The sequence below is a fragment of the Triturus cristatus genome, chromosome 4_1, assembly GCF_964204655.1.
Source record: "Triturus cristatus chromosome 4_1, aTriCri1.1, whole genome shotgun sequence".
Lineage (NCBI taxonomy): Eukaryota > Metazoa > Chordata > Amphibia > Caudata > Salamandridae > Triturus > Triturus cristatus.
The window spans coordinates 1348041676-1348061347 of record NC_140585.1 but is presented as its reverse complement, the minus strand read 5'-3'; the positions used below and the strand labels follow the sequence as shown (position 1 = coordinate 1348061347).

At 43.8% G+C, this 19672-nt stretch overlaps 1 protein-coding gene across 2 annotated transcripts in view; it reads right to left on the bottom strand.

Moving 5' to 3' along the window:
* Positions 1-19672, bottom strand: part of LOC146856657 (lactoperoxidase-like) — a 1363087-nt gene that overhangs the window by 463908 nt on the left and 879507 nt on the right. For both annotated transcript variants that reach the window (XM_085654837.1, XM_085654836.1), the window contains exon 10: positions 11987-12147. In XM_085654837.1, the coding sequence (XP_085510963.1) occupies positions 11987-12147 (161 nt within the window). The remainder of the gene's footprint in view (positions 1-11986; positions 12148-19672) is intronic.

Below are 19672 nucleotides of genomic sequence, written 5' to 3'. Positions count from 1 at the left end.
TGAAGGTCGCAAGGGTGTTGGGTGATGTGGTCGTGTCATGGGATATTGAGGATAAGTCTGGCTGCGCAATTCTGGACGGTCTGGAGCTTGCAGAGGAGTTTAGAGCTGAATCCGGTGTAGAGGGCGTTGACGTAGTCCAGTCTGCTGGTGATGAGTGAGTGGATGATGGGTTTTTTGGAGTAGGGGGATCCACTTGAAAGTCTTGTGCAGTACACGTAGGGTGTTGAAGCATGGGGAGGATACAGCATTGATCTAGCGACTCATGGTTAGTGAAGAGTCGAGTATGATGCCTAGGTTGTGTGCATGGTCCATTAGAGTGGGTGGGTTTCCGAGGGTGGGGGGCCACCAGGTGTTGTCCAAAGTGGACAGGGTGGGATGGAGCAGAGAATGAGAACTTCTGTTTTCTCCGAGTTGAGCTTCAGGCAGCTGTTGCTCATCCAGGTCGCAATGGCTTCCATCCCTTCCTGGAAGTTGCGCCTCTTGGTATTGGGTTCCTTGGTGAGAGAGAGGATGAACTTGGTGTCATCAGCGTAGGAGACGATGCTGAGCCTGTGGTTTCTGAAAATGGTTGTTAGGGGGGGCCATGTAGACGCTCAAGAATGTGGGGCTGAGGGAGGATCCTTGGGGGACTCTGTATCTGATCTCTGTTGGTTCTGAGAGGAAGGGCAGTAGTCTTATTCTCTCCTCTAACCTCTCTAACCTCTACAGTTTATATGACAGATACTCCTGTAAAGGAGCCACATGGAGGGGACTTAGCTTTATTGAGTAGCAATAGATTTGCACCTCTTGTTACCCCTGCCCTCCTTAAGGGTAATATGGTTAATTTTTCTCACTCACTGCAGCACAACAATACAAATTAGAATCCGAGTTTTGGTTGTGACATGGCCTGCTGCTAGCGCTCATTAGTGACTCCTCTTCCTCGCCTACTGCAGACTGGACAAGATGCAGTGAAATGGAGACATGGAGGCCTACATTCTGACGAGTCCGGCTCATGGCTATCAGCATGTTTGATATCCTGGCTGGTCTGGGACTGCTGACTAATGCATGTGATAGAGAAATGGGGGAAAAAAAGAAAAACTGATCTGTAGGCTTCTGGAAAAAAGCTGCAGTTAGCTTATGGCAGTCGGGTGGTAGACTCCTGGCATCCCAAGGTGAGTGAGCGTCGGACACGAGGAGTCATGGCAGGGGCTCCTTTCAAGGGATTTAATGGAATTTGCCTTCGGTATGCAAGGTGCCTTCAATATGCGGTAACTCCACCCTAAATCAGCTGCTACAGCCCATAACACTGCAGCAGCTCAGACATTGAAACAACGGGCAGTACAGGGTCGTTTAACAGCAGTAGCTTGAAGAAATGCTGTGCAGAAAGACGCCACTGCCATGAGGGTATGTAAGATAAGTATGACTTGCCTGAAGTTAACGCATCGCTAATTTTCCCTGCTGCGAGTAGTAACCCAGCCCAACTGACTGGATGGATGGGCACAACAAAGAGTCTCCAGGGGCATGTCAGCTGAACGACGATGGGGTATAGTCCCCACCTCCGTGCTTAGTCCAAGTATAACAGTAAAAATCAAAGACTACCCTGTATTTCACAAATTGGTAACCAGTAAGCTCGACAGGGAGAAGAAACTAAACCAGCAGCATGGAAAAGGGGAACTTATCAATAAATCCAATGCCAGTCAGCAAGCTAGCCTGGCTGATGAGGGGTATTACCCCAAAACCGGTCCCAGGAGGTTTGTTTCAGGTCCAGGGCGGACCTGGCTGAGCAGTTCGGGCTGGACTGTTCCCATAAGGAACAGGGTCATGACTGATTTTCATATGCCAGGGTCTAAACTGGGGTGGCATGGAGAGCAAAAGAAGGATGGATTTAACCCAGATCCCGTGATTAGGGCTGAATGTATGATTTATTCAGCATTCCTCCATCATTTGTTTGCATAGCAAGATAAAAGTATGACAATGGATGAGGTGCTAGTCTGCTCAAGAGAAGGGGCAGTCCAGACCAAAATCCCAAGTACGGGAAACAGCTCCCTAAATAGTGAGGGCCAAGACGGCTCTTCTCCTCTGCTAGCGCCCATTGATTGCAGTAAAGAAAGTTACGATTCAGCACTTTCCTTGCCAGCACAGACGGTTAAATCCTTGTTTGATACAATTCCGACATCATGAGCTAAAACAATAGCAGGCCCAGGAGATTGAAACTTTAAAATCAGAGGCTGTCTAAAATTGAGGAGAGCCTTACACAAATGCAGAGGCAATTACAAGAGGCGGAACAAAGAATCTCTGACCTGGAGGACAGACTGGTATCTCTTAATAAAGAAGTTTCAACAGAGCAAAAGAAGGTTCGGCAGTTAGAAAATAAGCTTGATGAAATGGATAGTCATGACAGATGCTCAAATCTCCGGTTCATTGGTGTCCCAGAGGGAAGTGACTCTTAAGGGCCTATCCAAAATGTATCTCAATTGATGGATTCACTGATCAGACAGCATATTCCAGATGCTCCAGCTGAGATTATGATCATGAGGGCGCACAGGGTCCCTGCGCATTGGACAATGGACATGAAATATCTGCGAACAATCTTGGTTAATTTTTCAGACTACAGGATGAAAGAGCAGATATTTACTGCTGATATTTTTTAAAAATAGTTTCTGCTGCTGTATAATATGCAGATGAGTGTATTCTCAGACTTGTCAAAAACTGCAACTCAACATCGCAAATCTGAACAAGGGCTGGCTCGTGAATTTAAATTGTTGGGGGTGCAAGCCTCCTTGGTTCAGCAATCTAAGCTGAAGGTTCTTTCAATCGTCAATTTTGTGTGTTCATGGCAGTCAAGGAAGCTTAGGCCTTTCTTTCTAAGATGTCAAAACCCTAAAATGTTTTTTGAAATACCGAAGTACGTTGTAGGCGGGTAAAACACTGTGATAGTATTTGCTATTACTGATTGGATTGCCTTTGTCTGTTCTATCGGGCAATGAGTGGTGGTTACCAGGGGGATGCTGGGTGCAGCAACAGAGCACCTTTCGAGGGTAGGGCACCTTGGGGGGAAGGTGGGTAACTCCCAGATTCAAGAAAGGCGAGGGAAGTGGGGTTGGCTGTGGGAGGTGTGCAGTGAAAATGAGCAGGATACAGGAGTGGCTAGATTGCTTAAATATAATCGTGAATAGGAGGCAACAGCTGCTTAGAAGTGTGGGGACTAAAATATGTAAAAAATGCAATACGTTATGGTTGATGGCAGATAGTCTCGGCTGTGGGGGAAGCTAATAATAACTTGATGGATTGATAATGGCTCAACAAATTAAAACTATTATCTGTAATGTCAATGGGTTGCTGAACAAGCAGAAGAGGGGGGCCCTGATGAAGTGATTAACCCTGTTTAATCCAGAGGTGATTTTCCTTCAGGAAACTCATCTCAAAAGCAATACACCAAAAATATCTATTCTTGGGAAATATTCTTTGGCTTTCTGAAACTCTGCAGGACTGGGGGATTTTTGTTACGGCTCTAATTTGATTTCATGGGATTCATTTATGCAACAATTTGAAAACCAGAATATGTTATTATGGCTTAGTTTCAACCAGATAACTTTTTTTTTTTTTTTAAACTAATGATGTGGTAAAGAAGGAGGAGTTCCATGCAATTGTCTATCGCATGAAAGAAACAAATCTATTGGGAGTGGGGAATTAGTACCAGATGCTATGGAAACAGCCTAGCCAGACAGTTTTACCCAAGTTGCTGTTAAACGTCTTCCAGGTAACCAACTGTAGTTATAATATTAAATAATGGCAGTGCATTACAGAGATCACAGATCGCCCAGAGCCGCAAACTTTAAGAGATTGGAGTATCAATCCAGATGGATAGCTTATTATATGCCCCATAAGCTACATAGGATGTTTCCATCCCACCCACACTAATGTTTCAGATGTAAGGCCACTAATGGGGGTGGATGGGTTCACACTTTTTAGATTGTCTAATGCTGAAACAGTTCTAGGGAGGGTTTTTTTATGCAATTAGTCAGTCCCTACAAACGTTTGCATCACTGTCTTCAATGTTGGTGCTCTTTGGATCATCTCATGAAGTTTACTATTTACATAAGCCCCAACAACATTTTATATCAACACCTATTGATGTGGCCTGCTAACTGGGTCTGCAAAATTGGAAAAAGGATTTGGTCCCACCTTATCCTCAATGGCATAATAAAATGATCAGAACTCGATCCTTTGAAAAGTTTTACGGTAAACAGTTTGGGGCCCTTCAGACATTCAACACAACTTGGAGTGCTTTCATAATATTTTAATTGGGGTGGATGAATGGTGTTATGCATGGCATTGTATAGTTATATTAGGTCTATTGGTTTAAATTTTACTATTTAATAACAATTTTTTCATGGTTTGCTAAAATGTATTTCCCTTTGGTTCCTCAATTATAATATTTCATAACAAACTGATTGATATGATTAATTGTATTTTAATTATTTATCTTTCATTCTAGCCGTGTATTGGGAAACTGATTGGCACGGAGCACTTTTTTCCCTTAGTGATGCACTTTAATAGTTGTTGCTATATATATTTAATCAGGATTCTGATCGTTTGAATTGGTTTTTTGCATTTTTGTGCTCTTGTACAGTTGATATTGCTGCTGTGGTATGTTATCCTAAGGTGAAGAAGACAAACATATCTTATACATTGTATGAAAACTGTCTTATTATGTGTTCTGCTCAAATAAAAAAAATAAAAAAAGAGTTTGGGTTGTGATCTAACTTTAGTTGTTAATCATCTTCCTATGTTTGACCACTTAACGGGGGAGATAGGCCTTTTAAACCTTATGGTTTCAAGACTGACTCAAAAGGGTGAAGCGCTATTGATGCAGGGTGAGATTCGATGTGCTCCTGATTCTGCTATCAATCACCAGATCCACCATTCCAGCAAGCCCAGACAGACTAGTTCAATCAATAAAGAATTAAACCCTCTTAAAAACCACTTAGTTCTGGCCCATAGGCCCTCTCAAAAATCTCCTGAGGGACATTCCTATAATTTATATGGGCACACGGTCGCTATATCCATGACCAATATTGCTCGGAGTGATGATCATTGAAACAATCCGTGTGCTTCTGACTTTCATCCATGGACCTCTGGGTATTCCAATTGGCGAGGGCCTATAAAACCTGATAGAACTTCTGAAATGTCAGTTTTGGTTTAGCCAATAGAGCTTCTCAACAATATACCTCTTTTATTAGACCTAACCAAAAACCCCTTGTCCAACATTGTAGAGAAGGTGTGGTATACATGATAAATGTCCCAAAATATGAGGGAATAAGAGAATAAAAGTCTTTAAAAAACAAAGTGATACACTGGATTAGACATCATTGGCAGTGCTATTTGCTTATTCGATTTGTTATACTTTCGGCACAGCATTTTTCAATGTGCTAAGGATCCTTGGATTGTATTAAACTGAAACTGAGAGACCAGAAGTTACCTGAAGGATTTGTATCCTTAGATTTAAGAAAATCCCATAACTTTGGTGTTAGACCGTTCATCCTTAGGGTGGTCTTCCCACAAACTTTTTGCCTGCTTACCGCCTCTTTTTCCTGTATCTTTTTGTTGGCCTTAGGACTCTGAGCACTTTACCACTGATGACCAGAGCTAAAGTGCATGTATTTCTCCCCTAAACATGGTGACATTGGGGTATACCCAATAGGCATATTTAGTTTACTTGTACAGGTGTATACCATGTACCCAGGGTCTGTAATCTAAATGGTACTAGTGGACTGCAGCCCTGGTTGTGCCATCCACACAAGTAGCCTTTCAAACCTACCTCAGGGTTGCCATTTCAAGGTCTGTGTTGGCAGTATTCCGCCACTTCGACTTGGCATTTAAAATCACTTGACATCCAAATTCGTTTTTCACTACTGTGAGGCTTAATCCTCTCATAGGCTAGCAATAAAAAATCCTTAATATGCTTTTCAGCTACAATTCCTGATTAGAAAGGAGTAGCAGCATCATGCTTCATATCTTTGGAATGGTAATGATAAATCCTTTTTTATGGTAAAGTTGTATTTAACATTACTGTTTTAGAAATGCCACTTTTAGAAAGTAGACATTTCTCCTCTCTCACTGCTACGTGTGTCTTGCAGCTGGTCTCCAATACACATCTGGGGTGGGTGACAGTTACACTTTGCGCATTCCTTCTCAACACCCACAAACCCAGGAAGGGTGGTGTGACAGTGACCTCATCTGCATTCTGATAGCTCTTCCTGGGCAGGAAGAGGGAGGGGGAGCTGACATTTACACCTGAATAGGCAGTGTCCTGTTTGCTACACAAAGGGCTGATTACTGCTGGGGATGGGAAGAAAGGGGGACCTGTGCACTTCAAGGGCCTGCTTTGAAGTCACCCCCACATCAAAGGCACAACTGAGTATAAGTGCTGGGCCTCTGACCCTACCAAGACAGTACACTACTGGACCTGTGAAGAATTCTGCTAGGAGTAAAGACTGGTGTACTACAAGGTTTGCCACTCTGCTTGAATGCTGCTCTGGAAGAATTGCTTTTCTGTTTTGCTGTGCTGCCTTGCTACCTGCTGATCTATGCCATGCTGAACCCATCTCTCCTGAACCCCAGAGTGACTAAAAGAGCTTGCTGGCTTGCCCCCTGTTATGAAGTCTGAGAGCCATCAAAGACTTCCTTCAACTCTGAAACAGCACCTGGACTCTGCCATCTGTGAATTCTGTACTGCCAAGTGGTGCCAATCCAGACATGGGCCCTTGAAAGGTAATTTCTGCTGTCCAGAACCTTCAACACAGTGACGACTTTGTACCGATCGGAATCAACACATTGCTTTTGACGCTGACAGAGTAGCTGATCAACAACATCACTTCGATGGACTGTGCAGCTTGACGACAACGCAGTACCAACATCGTAAAGGGGTTAGTCGACGAAGCCTTCATCGCCTGCGCCGATAGGAACCGGTGAATCGTGTTTTCAACGTCGATGCACCGGCTCCAGCCAAGGTACTTTTTCAGCGGTACTTGCGCAAGTCCTGTAGCTGGTCTGCCCTACATCGCGTCAGCCTGAACTTTGGATTTACTGCTGTCTAGTGCGACCTCAAGTAACGCCTTAGTGCTATTTGACCCTAAGCACTAGATTTTTATTTAATCTTAAAAACTCATAACACTGGCTATGCTTCTTGGAGTTCTGCCGTTTTTGTCTTGTTCTACTCATAAAACCATAATCTAACCCTGTGTGGAGTATTTCTTTGGTGTTTCTACTGTGTTACTGCGTGTGTGTGCAAGTGTGTGTGTGTTGCACAAATATTTTAAATATTGCCTCTTTAGATAAGCCTGACTGCTCTGTGCCAAGCTACCAGAGGGTGAGCACAGGTTATCCTTTAGTGTGTTTCTAGCTTACTCCGACTAGAATGGTAGTTCCTGCTTGTACAGGGTGCATAATTTGACAACCTGAAACCCCAGTTCTAACAGTTGGTTCTAACATTCAGTTTAAATTTAACATAACCCAGATACCCAATCATGCCATCCACCAACCACCTTTGTCCCAGTCTACTAAGAGCCACCCAGAGAAGACCACTCGGACCCTACAACATTCTCTCCAATATGCTCAAGTTTAAGTGAAGTTGATTGCCCACCAATTGTGAGGCGAGGTTCCCAGATAATTTTGGTTTTGCTTTTAATGATACCCACCTTCATAAAAAAATCATTACATCTATTAGATTGAGCAACTCTATTCCAAGTTACATTCCACCTAGTTGCTCTACTAGATAAGCTGTTCATGAATGTCTCCCTAATATTCACCTGCTATCATTGAGTATGGTCTACGTCAAACATTAACTGACCTTGCCTGGAACTAATCCATGGATACATATCACGTTTGCCTACTGAAGGAAACCTGGGTGACCACCCAAATACATAGGCCAGGTTATGTGATTAATAGTTTAGATGCTATTCCTTCAAAAGCCAGTAGATCCTCAGGAAGGTTAATAATATGGTTGAAGATTTCACTTGAATGCTCACTTAAAAAATTAGATACCTCCTGGGCCTAAGTATTTATCGAAGGAGCAGCTTATCAATATTTTTAATGAATATAATTGTCCGCTACCGAAATACAAAGAGTCCCCGACCTTAAAAATCATTGACAGCTATTTATCCCAACTGACCAATAGTCCCAGAATAATTATTGCCAGTGACTTTAATACTAAATAGAAACAATTGTCATGAATGATAAATTGACAGCAATGGGAGGATGAGAACATAGGCATTCCTACTCTGGGGGCCAAACCCATAAAATCCTAGGGGCCTATTCTCGAAAAGTCACGCAGTGTAGCAAGTTACCTGGCCGAAGTGCACTGCTTGACAGGGAAAGGGCAGGAATGTGCTGTATTTAAGGCAATACAGCACATTCCTGTCCTTTCCCATGTACCAGCGCCCTTTTAGCAGCCTAGTGCCAATGCAGGCACCCATGCCCCATTGAGCAAGGGTGCCTGTGGTTCATGCAGGATTGTTTTTGTGAAGGAAGGGTCACCCTCCTGCACAAAAACAATCCTAGGAAGCATATTCCTCTAGAAAGAGGAAGAAACCAGGAGAAATAGATATTTATCCTCATTACTCCTCCCCTGGTAACTTTCTGGCATATTCCCTGGTTTACCAGTACTGGTAAATCAGGGAATGTGTAAAACAAATGGGAGTTGCGTGGGAAAAACCACACAACACCCATGGAACGCCTTCACAGGGCAGAGTAATGCAGCACATCGATTTGTGCTGCATTGCGTAACTCCAGATTTATGCAGCCACTCAATCAATCAGGGTTTTTATAGAGAGCGGCTAATCACCCGTTAGGGTCTCAAGGTGTTGGGGGGGGGGGCTGCAGTTCAGTCATAGAGCCTGATCTTGAGGTCCTTCCTGAATTGAGGCAGTGAGGGCGATTGCCTGAGATGTAGGCCCATCTTAAGTGACTTTGTGTGGTTTCTTGCTTAAGGTTTGTGTTGTGTATGTACCACCTTGCCTTCGAGCAAACGTGAAGCAAACCTACTGAAAAAAAAGGCCCAATAGTCTTTGGCTGCCTTGCAGTTAGCCTCTGTAACTCTGTCCTACAGCCTAGGAGCCTGTAATGGAAGATCGCTTTCTGAAGTGGCAAGAGTTTATACCTTTAAAAGATGTGACTGCCAGAGGAGAATTAATTACTTTTTTATGGATAATAGACTTTGGGGTAACCTTATGAACTTCAAAAAATTTCTTCGGACAAAAAGTAATCACAACACATTCGTTTTTTCCTTAAAAGTTGACACTATGCATGACCTAGGCGGCACTCATGCATTGAATTATTTGGAACTCAATATTTTCAACAATAAAAGAGGAGTTAAATGGCCGAGTATCCAATGTAATACCTCCAATTTGATAAAATGTATGACACCTCTGCTGTTTTAGCTCCTGTGGAGCATATATCCAGGTCTCAAATACCAATAATGGAATTCCATACTAAACTATTCATTTCACCCAAAGGTCATTTTATAAATAGAAAAATCTCAGTTCCCAAGACGAAAAATCTAATTTAGCTCTGTGGGACTGTAGTGAGTGCCGAAGGGACATGGCAAAACTTATCCTAGCCATGAAAACCCAATCCTGTGAAGCCATTAAAGAAGCTAGAACAGCGTACACGTATGCCTTGACCATACAAGAGCAAGAATGGGACGAGGGCAATTGACAGGATTCATTGAAGGCTTCCCCGACTATTGATAATGTTGTCTTTTGGCATATACTAGCCCATGGTAGTTTATCTGTAGATATGCCCACAGATCATAATTTACAACCGAGCCTGTGGGTTAATCATTTTTCAGACCTCTATTCAAACCAGGAGCCTATTGCCTCCGATCCTTTGGAAGGCAATATAGCTTGCAGCATGATAGGCATATCTGATGAGGAATGTCTTGCCATTTCTCTGACTGACACAATTGGAGTCATCAAGTCTGTTTGACTGTGTGAGGACCCTAGACCAGATATGATCCCGGAGGAGCAATATAATTCGGAAATTGCTGTCTGGGTGCCCTATATCAGCACACTATCCAATCTCTTTTGTTAACTTGCTGAGCTACCAGATACATGAGCGGGTTATCCATCATCCTGATTTATAAAAAGGGAGACAGAGATACCTATCCGTGGAAATTCTAGGCCTATTAGCCTTCGGGATAGTTTACATAAGGTTTTCTGCAAGTAACTTCTGGACAAACTTCAGGACTGTTACAAGGTGCTTAGATTTTATCCCCATTTCATGCAGGTTTCCCCACCAAGATTATTAGTCAAGCTTTCCACTTTTTATTCATAACATGGAAATCCATTCATCTTTAAAAAGATCAACTGTAACTAGCCTTCAATTGCCCCAGGGCTGCCTTTGATTTGGTTCCTAGGAAAAAAGATTATGGGAAGTCTTTGGCAAAATGGGTGTTCCTTTTACACTATTTTGATCAGACTACATCAATCTAACTATGCTCATGTCAGATGAGGTAGGACGAGCGAGCTAACAAGCCCTATCCCAATTCACAGGTGGGTCCCCCAGTGGTGCGTCCTGGCACCTACACTGTTCTCCTTACACATCAATGGTCTTGTACATTTCCTGCAGAATCTCGTGGAGTTTTTTTGTAACTTCATGAGTTCCACTCATGCCTTATAATGACACACGCGATATGGACTATATATATAGACTTACATCAGCCAGAGAGAGTTAAACACTGTTAAAACTACAAAGGCTCCGTGGTAATGACAACTTTATAATAAAAGACATACCCCCTCCTACATGAAGCATAGAGAGTGAATCAACGTTACGGCTACTAAGTCCATAGTCAAAATATAGATAGAAGAAATGTATTCAGAAGATTCTGTAAGCCAAAAGTGTTCTAGACAATAATAGGATATCGAGAGTGTAGGGACTTTTTTCCATTCAATTTGGGGGAGTTCCGCAGAATTCCGTGAACGGGTGGAAATAGGCATGTTTCGCTGCTTGTGCTGATTTAGCACCAAGAGCTTGCTCTGCACTGTAAAATCAACGCGAACAGCACCAAATGGGGCACGCCAGAGACACAGCTTCTCGAGTTGATTTTGCTGCCGCTCAAGTAGCTCAAGTAGATTTTCTACTTGATCTACATCTTTCTGACCACCAACGGTCGTGACTGCCCACGCTAGAGAATCTCACCGGGTGCCACCCTAGCGAACAAAAACCACAGTAGGGGACACCAAATCTCGCTCTCACAAACTTAATTTTGAGCCGCATGCGACAAAAAACTCTGCCACACAGCGGTTGGCGGAATTTGACTGGAACACCGCATTACAAGCATAACGAGGAGTAGCCAAAATTTCTCCAATTACGCCGGCGCAGCGGTATACATTGCCAACCCCTGGTCATTACAAGGGAGTCAAATGACACCTTCATTTTGCACCTTACTCCATGTTATTAGTAAAAAAAAGGTAGATCAATGTTGTTTTGTAAAGAAAGGATTCACATCAGAAATTTCAGGTCAACCACTGATCATGCAAAAGACTTTAATTGTCTCCATCACCTCCAATGAAAAAGGACAGAATGAGTGAAACAATTAAGAAAATTAAATTAAAAATAGCACATAAATGCCTATCAAGATTACAGGGTGCTCCAAGGAGGGATCAAGACTCAATCTACTTATCAAGTATTTCTCCTGGGGAAGAAATCTTGAAGGAAGGGGGGAGGACAGCCCCTTCCATCAGGATTTAACAATGTATTTGATAGTTGTGTGTTTGTGCAACATTCATGGTGCGACAGAAGACAAGATAAACTAAATGTCTTTTTGGGCGGGCACAGAAGTAGTTATGACAAGTTGCTGCATTCGCGGGTTTATCTTGCGTTCATTCATACTAGGAACAAATCCGTAGCATCTTTTGCCATTTAAAAAGAAAGTTCTACGTCTGAAGCAGAGATTATTTATTTCGCAGTATGACTGTATGTATTATCCAAATATTCTAGATAGTACCTGGATGTGGGCTCCAACAATTTTTCGAGCCTCCTGGAAGAGCTTTTCATCCTCCCATTGTGGGTTTAATTTGTGCAGCTTTCTGGCCAACCGGTTATGTTCTCGAACGAAAATTGTGTTAATGGCCAAAAGTCCTAAATTTTGATTTAGTCTTCTGTCACCTGAAAGAGGGTAAAACATACATTTTTAACTGTTCTGTTTAGTATTAATAGCAATTCGTAAATATATTTTAGATCCTTTATTACAGGTTAATGCTATAATTATGCAACAATAAAATAATAGAAACTTCTGACACAAAGATTAATTATACTGTGGCTACTTATTTTCCAGGCTTTTCACGTATCACTGTAAAGTCACCGATACCTTCAATTGACGAAACCTCCTTTGATTTATTCGACTGGAACAACCTCCAGAGGTCTCAGTGGATTACACTGAACGCACCACCAATATAATTATTAGAGCATTCAATACTAATGAAACATCCCAGGACTTAACTTTTCTCATAGCAACCTATTTTTCCGAATGATGGAATCTCTAGACACCTCAACATGTTACTCTAAACGAACTTCTCGAATATTTAGAGCATGCTATAACCACTTCCAAAACCTCCTGGCATCCTAATTATTTACTCTGTAATCATTATTTTTTCACAGATTTATTTTCCTTAAATGTGAATGGACCTCTCTAAATCCAATGATGTCTTCCATTTTGAGACCTTTTTGGATCTTGATGAATTATTTTATCACCACCTATCTTTCACTGATGGAATCTCCTGGCACCTCACTAAACTACTCTATAGCTACTGATTTCTTACAACAATGTATTTCAGTGGGTTCCTCTAAGCCCATTGGTTCTTTTTATTGATGCAACCTTCTAGGATCTTGATGAATTACTCGAACATATGCTGTCTGGGTGGAATACAGGCCTGTCAATGATTTATTTTTTTCAAATTAACAATTTTCTGGAAGAGTTTACATGAGTTAATGGCATCAAAGCGATGGAATACAATTTTAAAACAATGATAATAATATGAAAATAAATATCAGTTATGGTGATTACATACTAATGTAAATGAAATATTTATATTAAAAATTATTCAGTGAGTGTTTATAAACAGTTAAAATATACAAAAAGAGTTTATAACATTATAATAGGAAGATGCTGTGAAAAAAGAACATAATGAGAGAAAGAGAAAGGTAGCGAAAATAGAAAAAAACATGATCACATATAAAGAGTTTTAAGTAAATCTGCTTTAGTGGTGTTCGGGTGTGGATGTTGCTGCAAACCAAGCTTGAGGATGGGTAATGTGGCTATAACACAGAAATCCTGTTATAGCTACTTGCATACATCTAATTTAAATAGCCTTAGCTCAGATCTTATCCCCTGGTTTTCTGGTTCAAGTGACTATATGAGGGATTTGAATTTCCAACTCAGTCACCTATTTTGAAAGCTGTTTTGACAAGGTTAAATACCACTCTTCTTTATGCTTACACAGCCTTTCCTTCAAAATGTGCATGCTGGTAATAGCAAGCCTAATCTCTTGCTCAATGGGTTATTTTTCAGCAATGACTTTAGTTTAATTTACCCTGCCAATATGTCAATGTAAGGAGACATTTTTCATGAGCTATGGTACATCTCAAATGATAAACATCTGGGTTACAGGGATTGCAGCCCATTGGGCCTTAAGGGCAGCAATTGTTAAACCTATATTGAAACCATTCACTATAAAATCAATGATATGCATTGGAGCAGGGTTGTAATGGTTGTAATGGAAACCCAAAGCAGCTCTGGCAAATTTTGTCAGACCAACCCAGACAGAGTGTAGTGAGAAAGCCTGAGCACTAAAAAATGTATTTCGAGGGTTTTTCCTCCCCAAAACATTATTTAGTCAATTGCATTAGTTTTTAAAGCATAGTAATTAACGACCTTATAGTGCACCAGGATACCAAGTCATACCCACAGACATTCTTACAGAGAACACAAAAATAAGATGGCAAGCATGCAACATGAATTTAAATATATCATAAGTGCACACATTCACTATTAGGCACAGCCAAAAAGCTGAGAACACAATGAAAAAACATTTTGATGGATCTTAGCATCCACCACCCCAACAACCGGCACGGCATGGCTGGCTTTACTGCATGTGGCACCCAGCGCAACAGTCTATCTGCTTTCTCCCTACATTGGTATGTTCAGTACTTGGGTACATCCCAGATTGGATACTGGGGTACCCTTATAAGTCCCTAGTATATGGTACTAAGGTACCCATGGCCTACGTACCACAAAGGTCCCCCATGGGCTGAAGCATGCATTATGCCACCCATGGGAGACCATTAAAAATTGAACTACAAGCCTGCCACTGCAGCCTGTGTAAGCTTGTGCTAGCATCACTTACTAAAGATATAGGTTTCCTATATCACGGGTCACTGCACTTAAAACCTATAAGTCACCCCTAAAGCAGGTTTTTGCAATCCTGAAGGCAGGGTGTGTGGTTCTAAGTGTGAGGGTGCCCCTGCATGAGCAGGAGACACCTACAGCCTACAGAGTCCATTCTCCCGGGTTGTACGTGAAGCAGCCATATACTATATAGAGTGGCACCGCATAATTACGCGATAAGCATCTCGAAAACAGCTGTAACAAATCCTATTATGTTTGGTATCAGACATGTTGGAATCATACTCCCACCAGGTGCGGGTGGTATGATTCTAAGAACTCTCAGTGTTCCCGGTACCAGCCTTCTTCACTCGGACAGCACAAAATGGTTCCTGCCGAACAGAGACAAGAGTCTGCCCTCCTGCTGCTGAGCCTGGCTCGAGTAGGGGAAGGCAGAACAATAGGCATCCTGTCACAGGGAGGTGTGACCACCTCCCAGACAGGATTTAGTATATTGGGGCAGGGTGGGTGTGCTTGCCAGTGCCACTCAGTCTGCATGAGGGGCACATTTGGTGTCCCTACGCATAGTTCAGGTCAAACCAGCTCTGGGAGCCATTGGCTCCCACTCTGGTGCGAAACAGGACAAAGGACATGGGCGTTACCTCTCTCTGTCCAGACCCTCCCTGGGAGAGTCCCATGAATCATCCCAACCCTTTCATTAGGGTACTTAAGGGCTTACCTGTGCCTGGGTCCCTAGATTCGCCGTGGGACAAGATTCATATCAGACACCACTTCTTCTATTACCGTCTGGGCACTCTGGACTTACCTGGACTTTGTTTGGGCTCGACTTTGTCTCCCTTCCAGTCTGCTGCATCGTCTGAGCCTGTGCACCACACAGGAACCTTCCAAGGCCTGTGGGCATCAAAGACGCCTGAAGGAATCTCCCTTGGAGTGAAGGAGTAATTCCCCTGCATTTGCAGGCACCACAACTAAGTCGACCGGTCTTCTAATCCTGAGCTCCTCCGTAAGGTACTGCAACACAGATGGTGGTTCTCCACAGCTCCCGAGGCCTGCCCTGCCCTCTCACCAGGTTTGAGGCCTGTATCTCTCGAGGGGGTTGCAATAACTGAACCCCTGTGCACTGCGTCAACTTGCAGTTGCAAAAGCTTGTTGGTTTCCTTCCAAGAAGATCTTCGGGCTCCAAGTAGCCCCAACCTCGAGCACTTACAGTGACCAGAATCTTTGGCCACACCACATCGTGTGCATCGTGGCCTGCATCTTGTGATGAGCTGCTTGTGGTCCTCTCACGACTCCAGTGCCTCTGGCCTGTGGGTCCATTTGAGGGTCACCTTTGTTTCTTTTTGGCTACCATGATTGCCTGGGCCTGCCCTGAGTTCCCTGCTTTTGATGAGTCCCCTGGACCTTGCTGGTCCCGACATTGCGCCTTCTTCGACTTCTGTGTTGGTTGCATTTGCCAAGGCTTGTTGGTGCTCCCGCCAGACACCGACCCCTCAGAATTCGACATTCAATGTGGGACTACTTGTGCACGGCTCCTGGTCTTCCTCAGCATCGCATGTCCTAACAGCTGCAAAGTCAAGGTCCTCGTCAACTCTTCTGCAACTCCTGACATTGGAGGACATTTGTCTTTCAGAACTCCTGGTCCCTCCTGAGTGACAGTCTCTGTCCCCTCTGCTTGCAGGTACCTCTCAAGTAAAATCCACCTTCAGATTCCACCGGATACTTTCGCCGTCACCAGCATCATTACTTTCCTGCAGTCCTCCATTGGGTTCGACAGCGGTTTCCGACACCACTTCACACCTATGCAACTGGATTCCCTGGTGTAAGTTGCGTGGGTCCTAGGGTCTCCACGGGTGGGGAGGGTCTCCACGGGTGGGGTGGCTCTCCGACCTTCTGTCTTTCACAGGGTTTCTTCAGGGTCCACTGGGAAGGGTCCTTAAACATTAAAATTCCAACCACGACTTACACGTAGAGTTGTACGGAGCCCCTGGTTGTGTTCCCAAACTGCACACGCTCTCTGTGGGGCCCCTATCTACTCACCTTGGGTGGTTCCTTGGGTCCCCACCATTTCTACATCCTTTCCACCTTCTCTTGACCCGAGTCGTGGTTCTTATATCACTTACTTAGTATATGGTTTGGTCCCCCCTGGGGTCCACTGTGTATTCTGTGCTATTTACTGAGTTTCTTTGCAAAGTATTGTGTGAATTGTGTTTATCTCCGGGTGATAGAGAGTATATTATATTAAATACAAATTTTTATAAATACCTTGTGTGATTCTTTTTCACTTAATGTTTTACTATAAGATTGCATTTTGGTCAAACAAGCTGCTTTACACTCCTGGGCTAAGCCTGAAGGCTGATCTCCACAGCTACAACTTAGAGATCTTTTCAAGGTTGTCTAAAACATCTTAAATCACTATAAGGTGTGTCTGGGCTGGTGCAAGGTGCCCACTTACATTAGTGGACATCATAAACCAGGCCAGCTTTTCCCAATTATCAGATATCTTGACTTTTTATTGTCGCCTGGGAACTGCTGGATATATTTGGAACTCTGCCGCTGGTGCTTTTAAATCCATAACAATTTGCAAAACACAGTGTCCCTCAGCTTAGCAATAAGCTACCCCCAGTAACAAAACTGGCTTCCAGCCGCCCAGAGAAATGTCTCATGCCTAGTCCGGCCAGTCAGCCCTTGCATTGGAGGACAAGAATATGGCTGCACCCTTTAGACAAGCACCTCAGCCAAACACAAAGATAATTGTAAGCCTGTCTAGTGAACAGTCTATTAGAATGCTGAACCACCATAGCAGCTTCCACTAAAAGACACAAATTCACCAAACCTAGACCTTCAGTTTCCAAACTGCTAACTTCATCCTTGATAATCACATGGGAGACACTTCAAGGAGCAATTAATGAACTAAGTACTAGCGGTAACTCCAGGATGCTCCAAGGCCACCTGCTTAATCTAAACATAACATAATTAAAGCAGACCATCCTCTGTGAGAAAATACGGAAAATCACCAAAATGAATGCTTTCTTGTGAACAATCTTTAGTAACATTTTCTCGATTAGCAGAAAAGGAGAAAATGCATACAACAAATACCTGTCTGTGGAATAATCAAGGCATCCACTCCTGCCAGAAGATCTAGAAATTGACAGAAGAAATAGGGAAGTACTCTCTCCCATCTTGTGGCAAATAGATGCAGCAATGGAATGATGAAGCAGATGAATATCTTGTGAAAGATCATTATAGACAGTATATGAGGAGAATAAGGTTAAAAAAACCTAACTTAGGGGCTCATTATGATGGCGGGCGGAGGCACCTCCGCGGTGGTGGCGGAAAATGTTGGTGCGACGTGAACCGCCAAAAAAATGCACCTGCCACTGCGGCGGAGGGAGTCAATAGACACCCACCGCCGTGCAGAATGATGTCCCGACCGCTGTACAAATCAGTATGCCCCAAACAGCCCGTAACTCCGCAGCGGAGAAATCACCCAACTGGAGACGGCGGAAGCATGACAGCAGAGCACGAAACCAGACTCCCGGTCCCCTCCACCCGGTCGCGACCGCAATGGATCCAGCTTTACATGCCTTTCTGGTGCTGTACCTGATCCACTACCCTAAAGTAATGCACAATCGCGGACAACGCCGCATGTACGCAATAACACAACTCGATATCCACAAGTGTACCCACACATGTCCTACCTGTCATCAAATAACCCCTCTGCATCCAGGTCGCCCATCAACCGCGAAATCAATGCAATCTCACAGTCACGTCACCGCAGCGGTGAAGATGCAGAAAAACCTGCGCACAATGTAGTAGGCAGAGCCAGCGCAAGGCATGGGCAGTCCACAGAGACCATAGGGCCACACCTCCACCCTTCACACACTAGGCCCCCCACACCCATTAGGGGACATGCTGTGTGCTTCTTCTGTGCCCCCCTGCACAAGTAACCAGCCAGGTGTACCCAGACCCTGCACCACACACAGCAAACAACCAGGGAACCTGTCTCAGAAGGTGGGTGTGAAGAGGAACAAACTGCACAGAAGCTCAGGGGCAGGGCAATCCGCCTCCCCACATCTACCCTCCACTCATGTCAAGCAAACTGAGTCCAATCACAAAATTAACACTCACACTGAACATGAACAACCACTAAACTGTACACACTGCCTGTCAAGTCTCCCAGACACACCCCACACTGACACACAGCCACATACACATACCATATGTCTGCAGAAATTGAGGACACAAAATGGGCTAGCCAAAAGTGACAACAGTACAAGAAAAACACACATTACTAATTGGGAAACTGTCATGAGCGGCACATTGGTCCTGTGCACCGATCAGCACCACAAAGCATAGTGAAACAAATGAAGTGGTGGGGAGGCACACACACTGCCAACCCAAGGGGATAGGTGACAGTGACATGAGAGTGAAGTGGTGTGTACGTCAGTAGTGGACAGGTCAGGATTGGACTATACACAAATACATGGAGGAGTCACTCACAATGGGTAGGCATCAGAAGCAAAGCTAGGGGACGGTATAACTCCACATCCCAGATACCATAATGAAACCAAAGATGGCTCAAGTGACAGCAATGCATAATAAAACTCACCCACAATGTCAGTGTGGCTAAGCAGGTCTGCACAGTGAGCACAAACAGTAACCACACACATGGCTGATCACCAAAACACAACACAGACTTGGCTGTCACACACTCTGCATACCCACAACTGGCAGCAACAATAAGTAGGTGTCCCCCAGGAGTGCAAGGACACAGCAACACACTGCACAGTGCACAACCTACAACTACCACGTGCACACAATCACAAGCACTGAGCTGACGATCAAACTAACAGGTACTCAGCTCCTGGGTGACAAATGTGTGCAGTAGCAATTGCAGGGGCACACACACATAAACACTACTCACAAAGTAACCCCCTTCATACTGCACACTTCATGACCAGTCAAGTGCACACATTCAAATGTACCCATGTGACTAGGAAGACAGGCCATGACAAGATAACCATACACCAACACTGCTGTCCACACATCAAGAAAGATCACACAGATATGATGGAGCCTGGCCAGCATGCCTGTAATCCTGTGGATAGAATGCCCCTCTGTGCTGGCAGTGCATCCAAACATGACATGGGTACAATTTAGCAAACCTGACCACAAAATGATTAGGATGACATTAGGTCATCACAAACAACCATCAGTGCACCCACAAGCCTTAGAGTCGAGAAAAACTGAAGTGCCGGTCACCTCTGCCAAACTCTGAAAAAGTGAAAC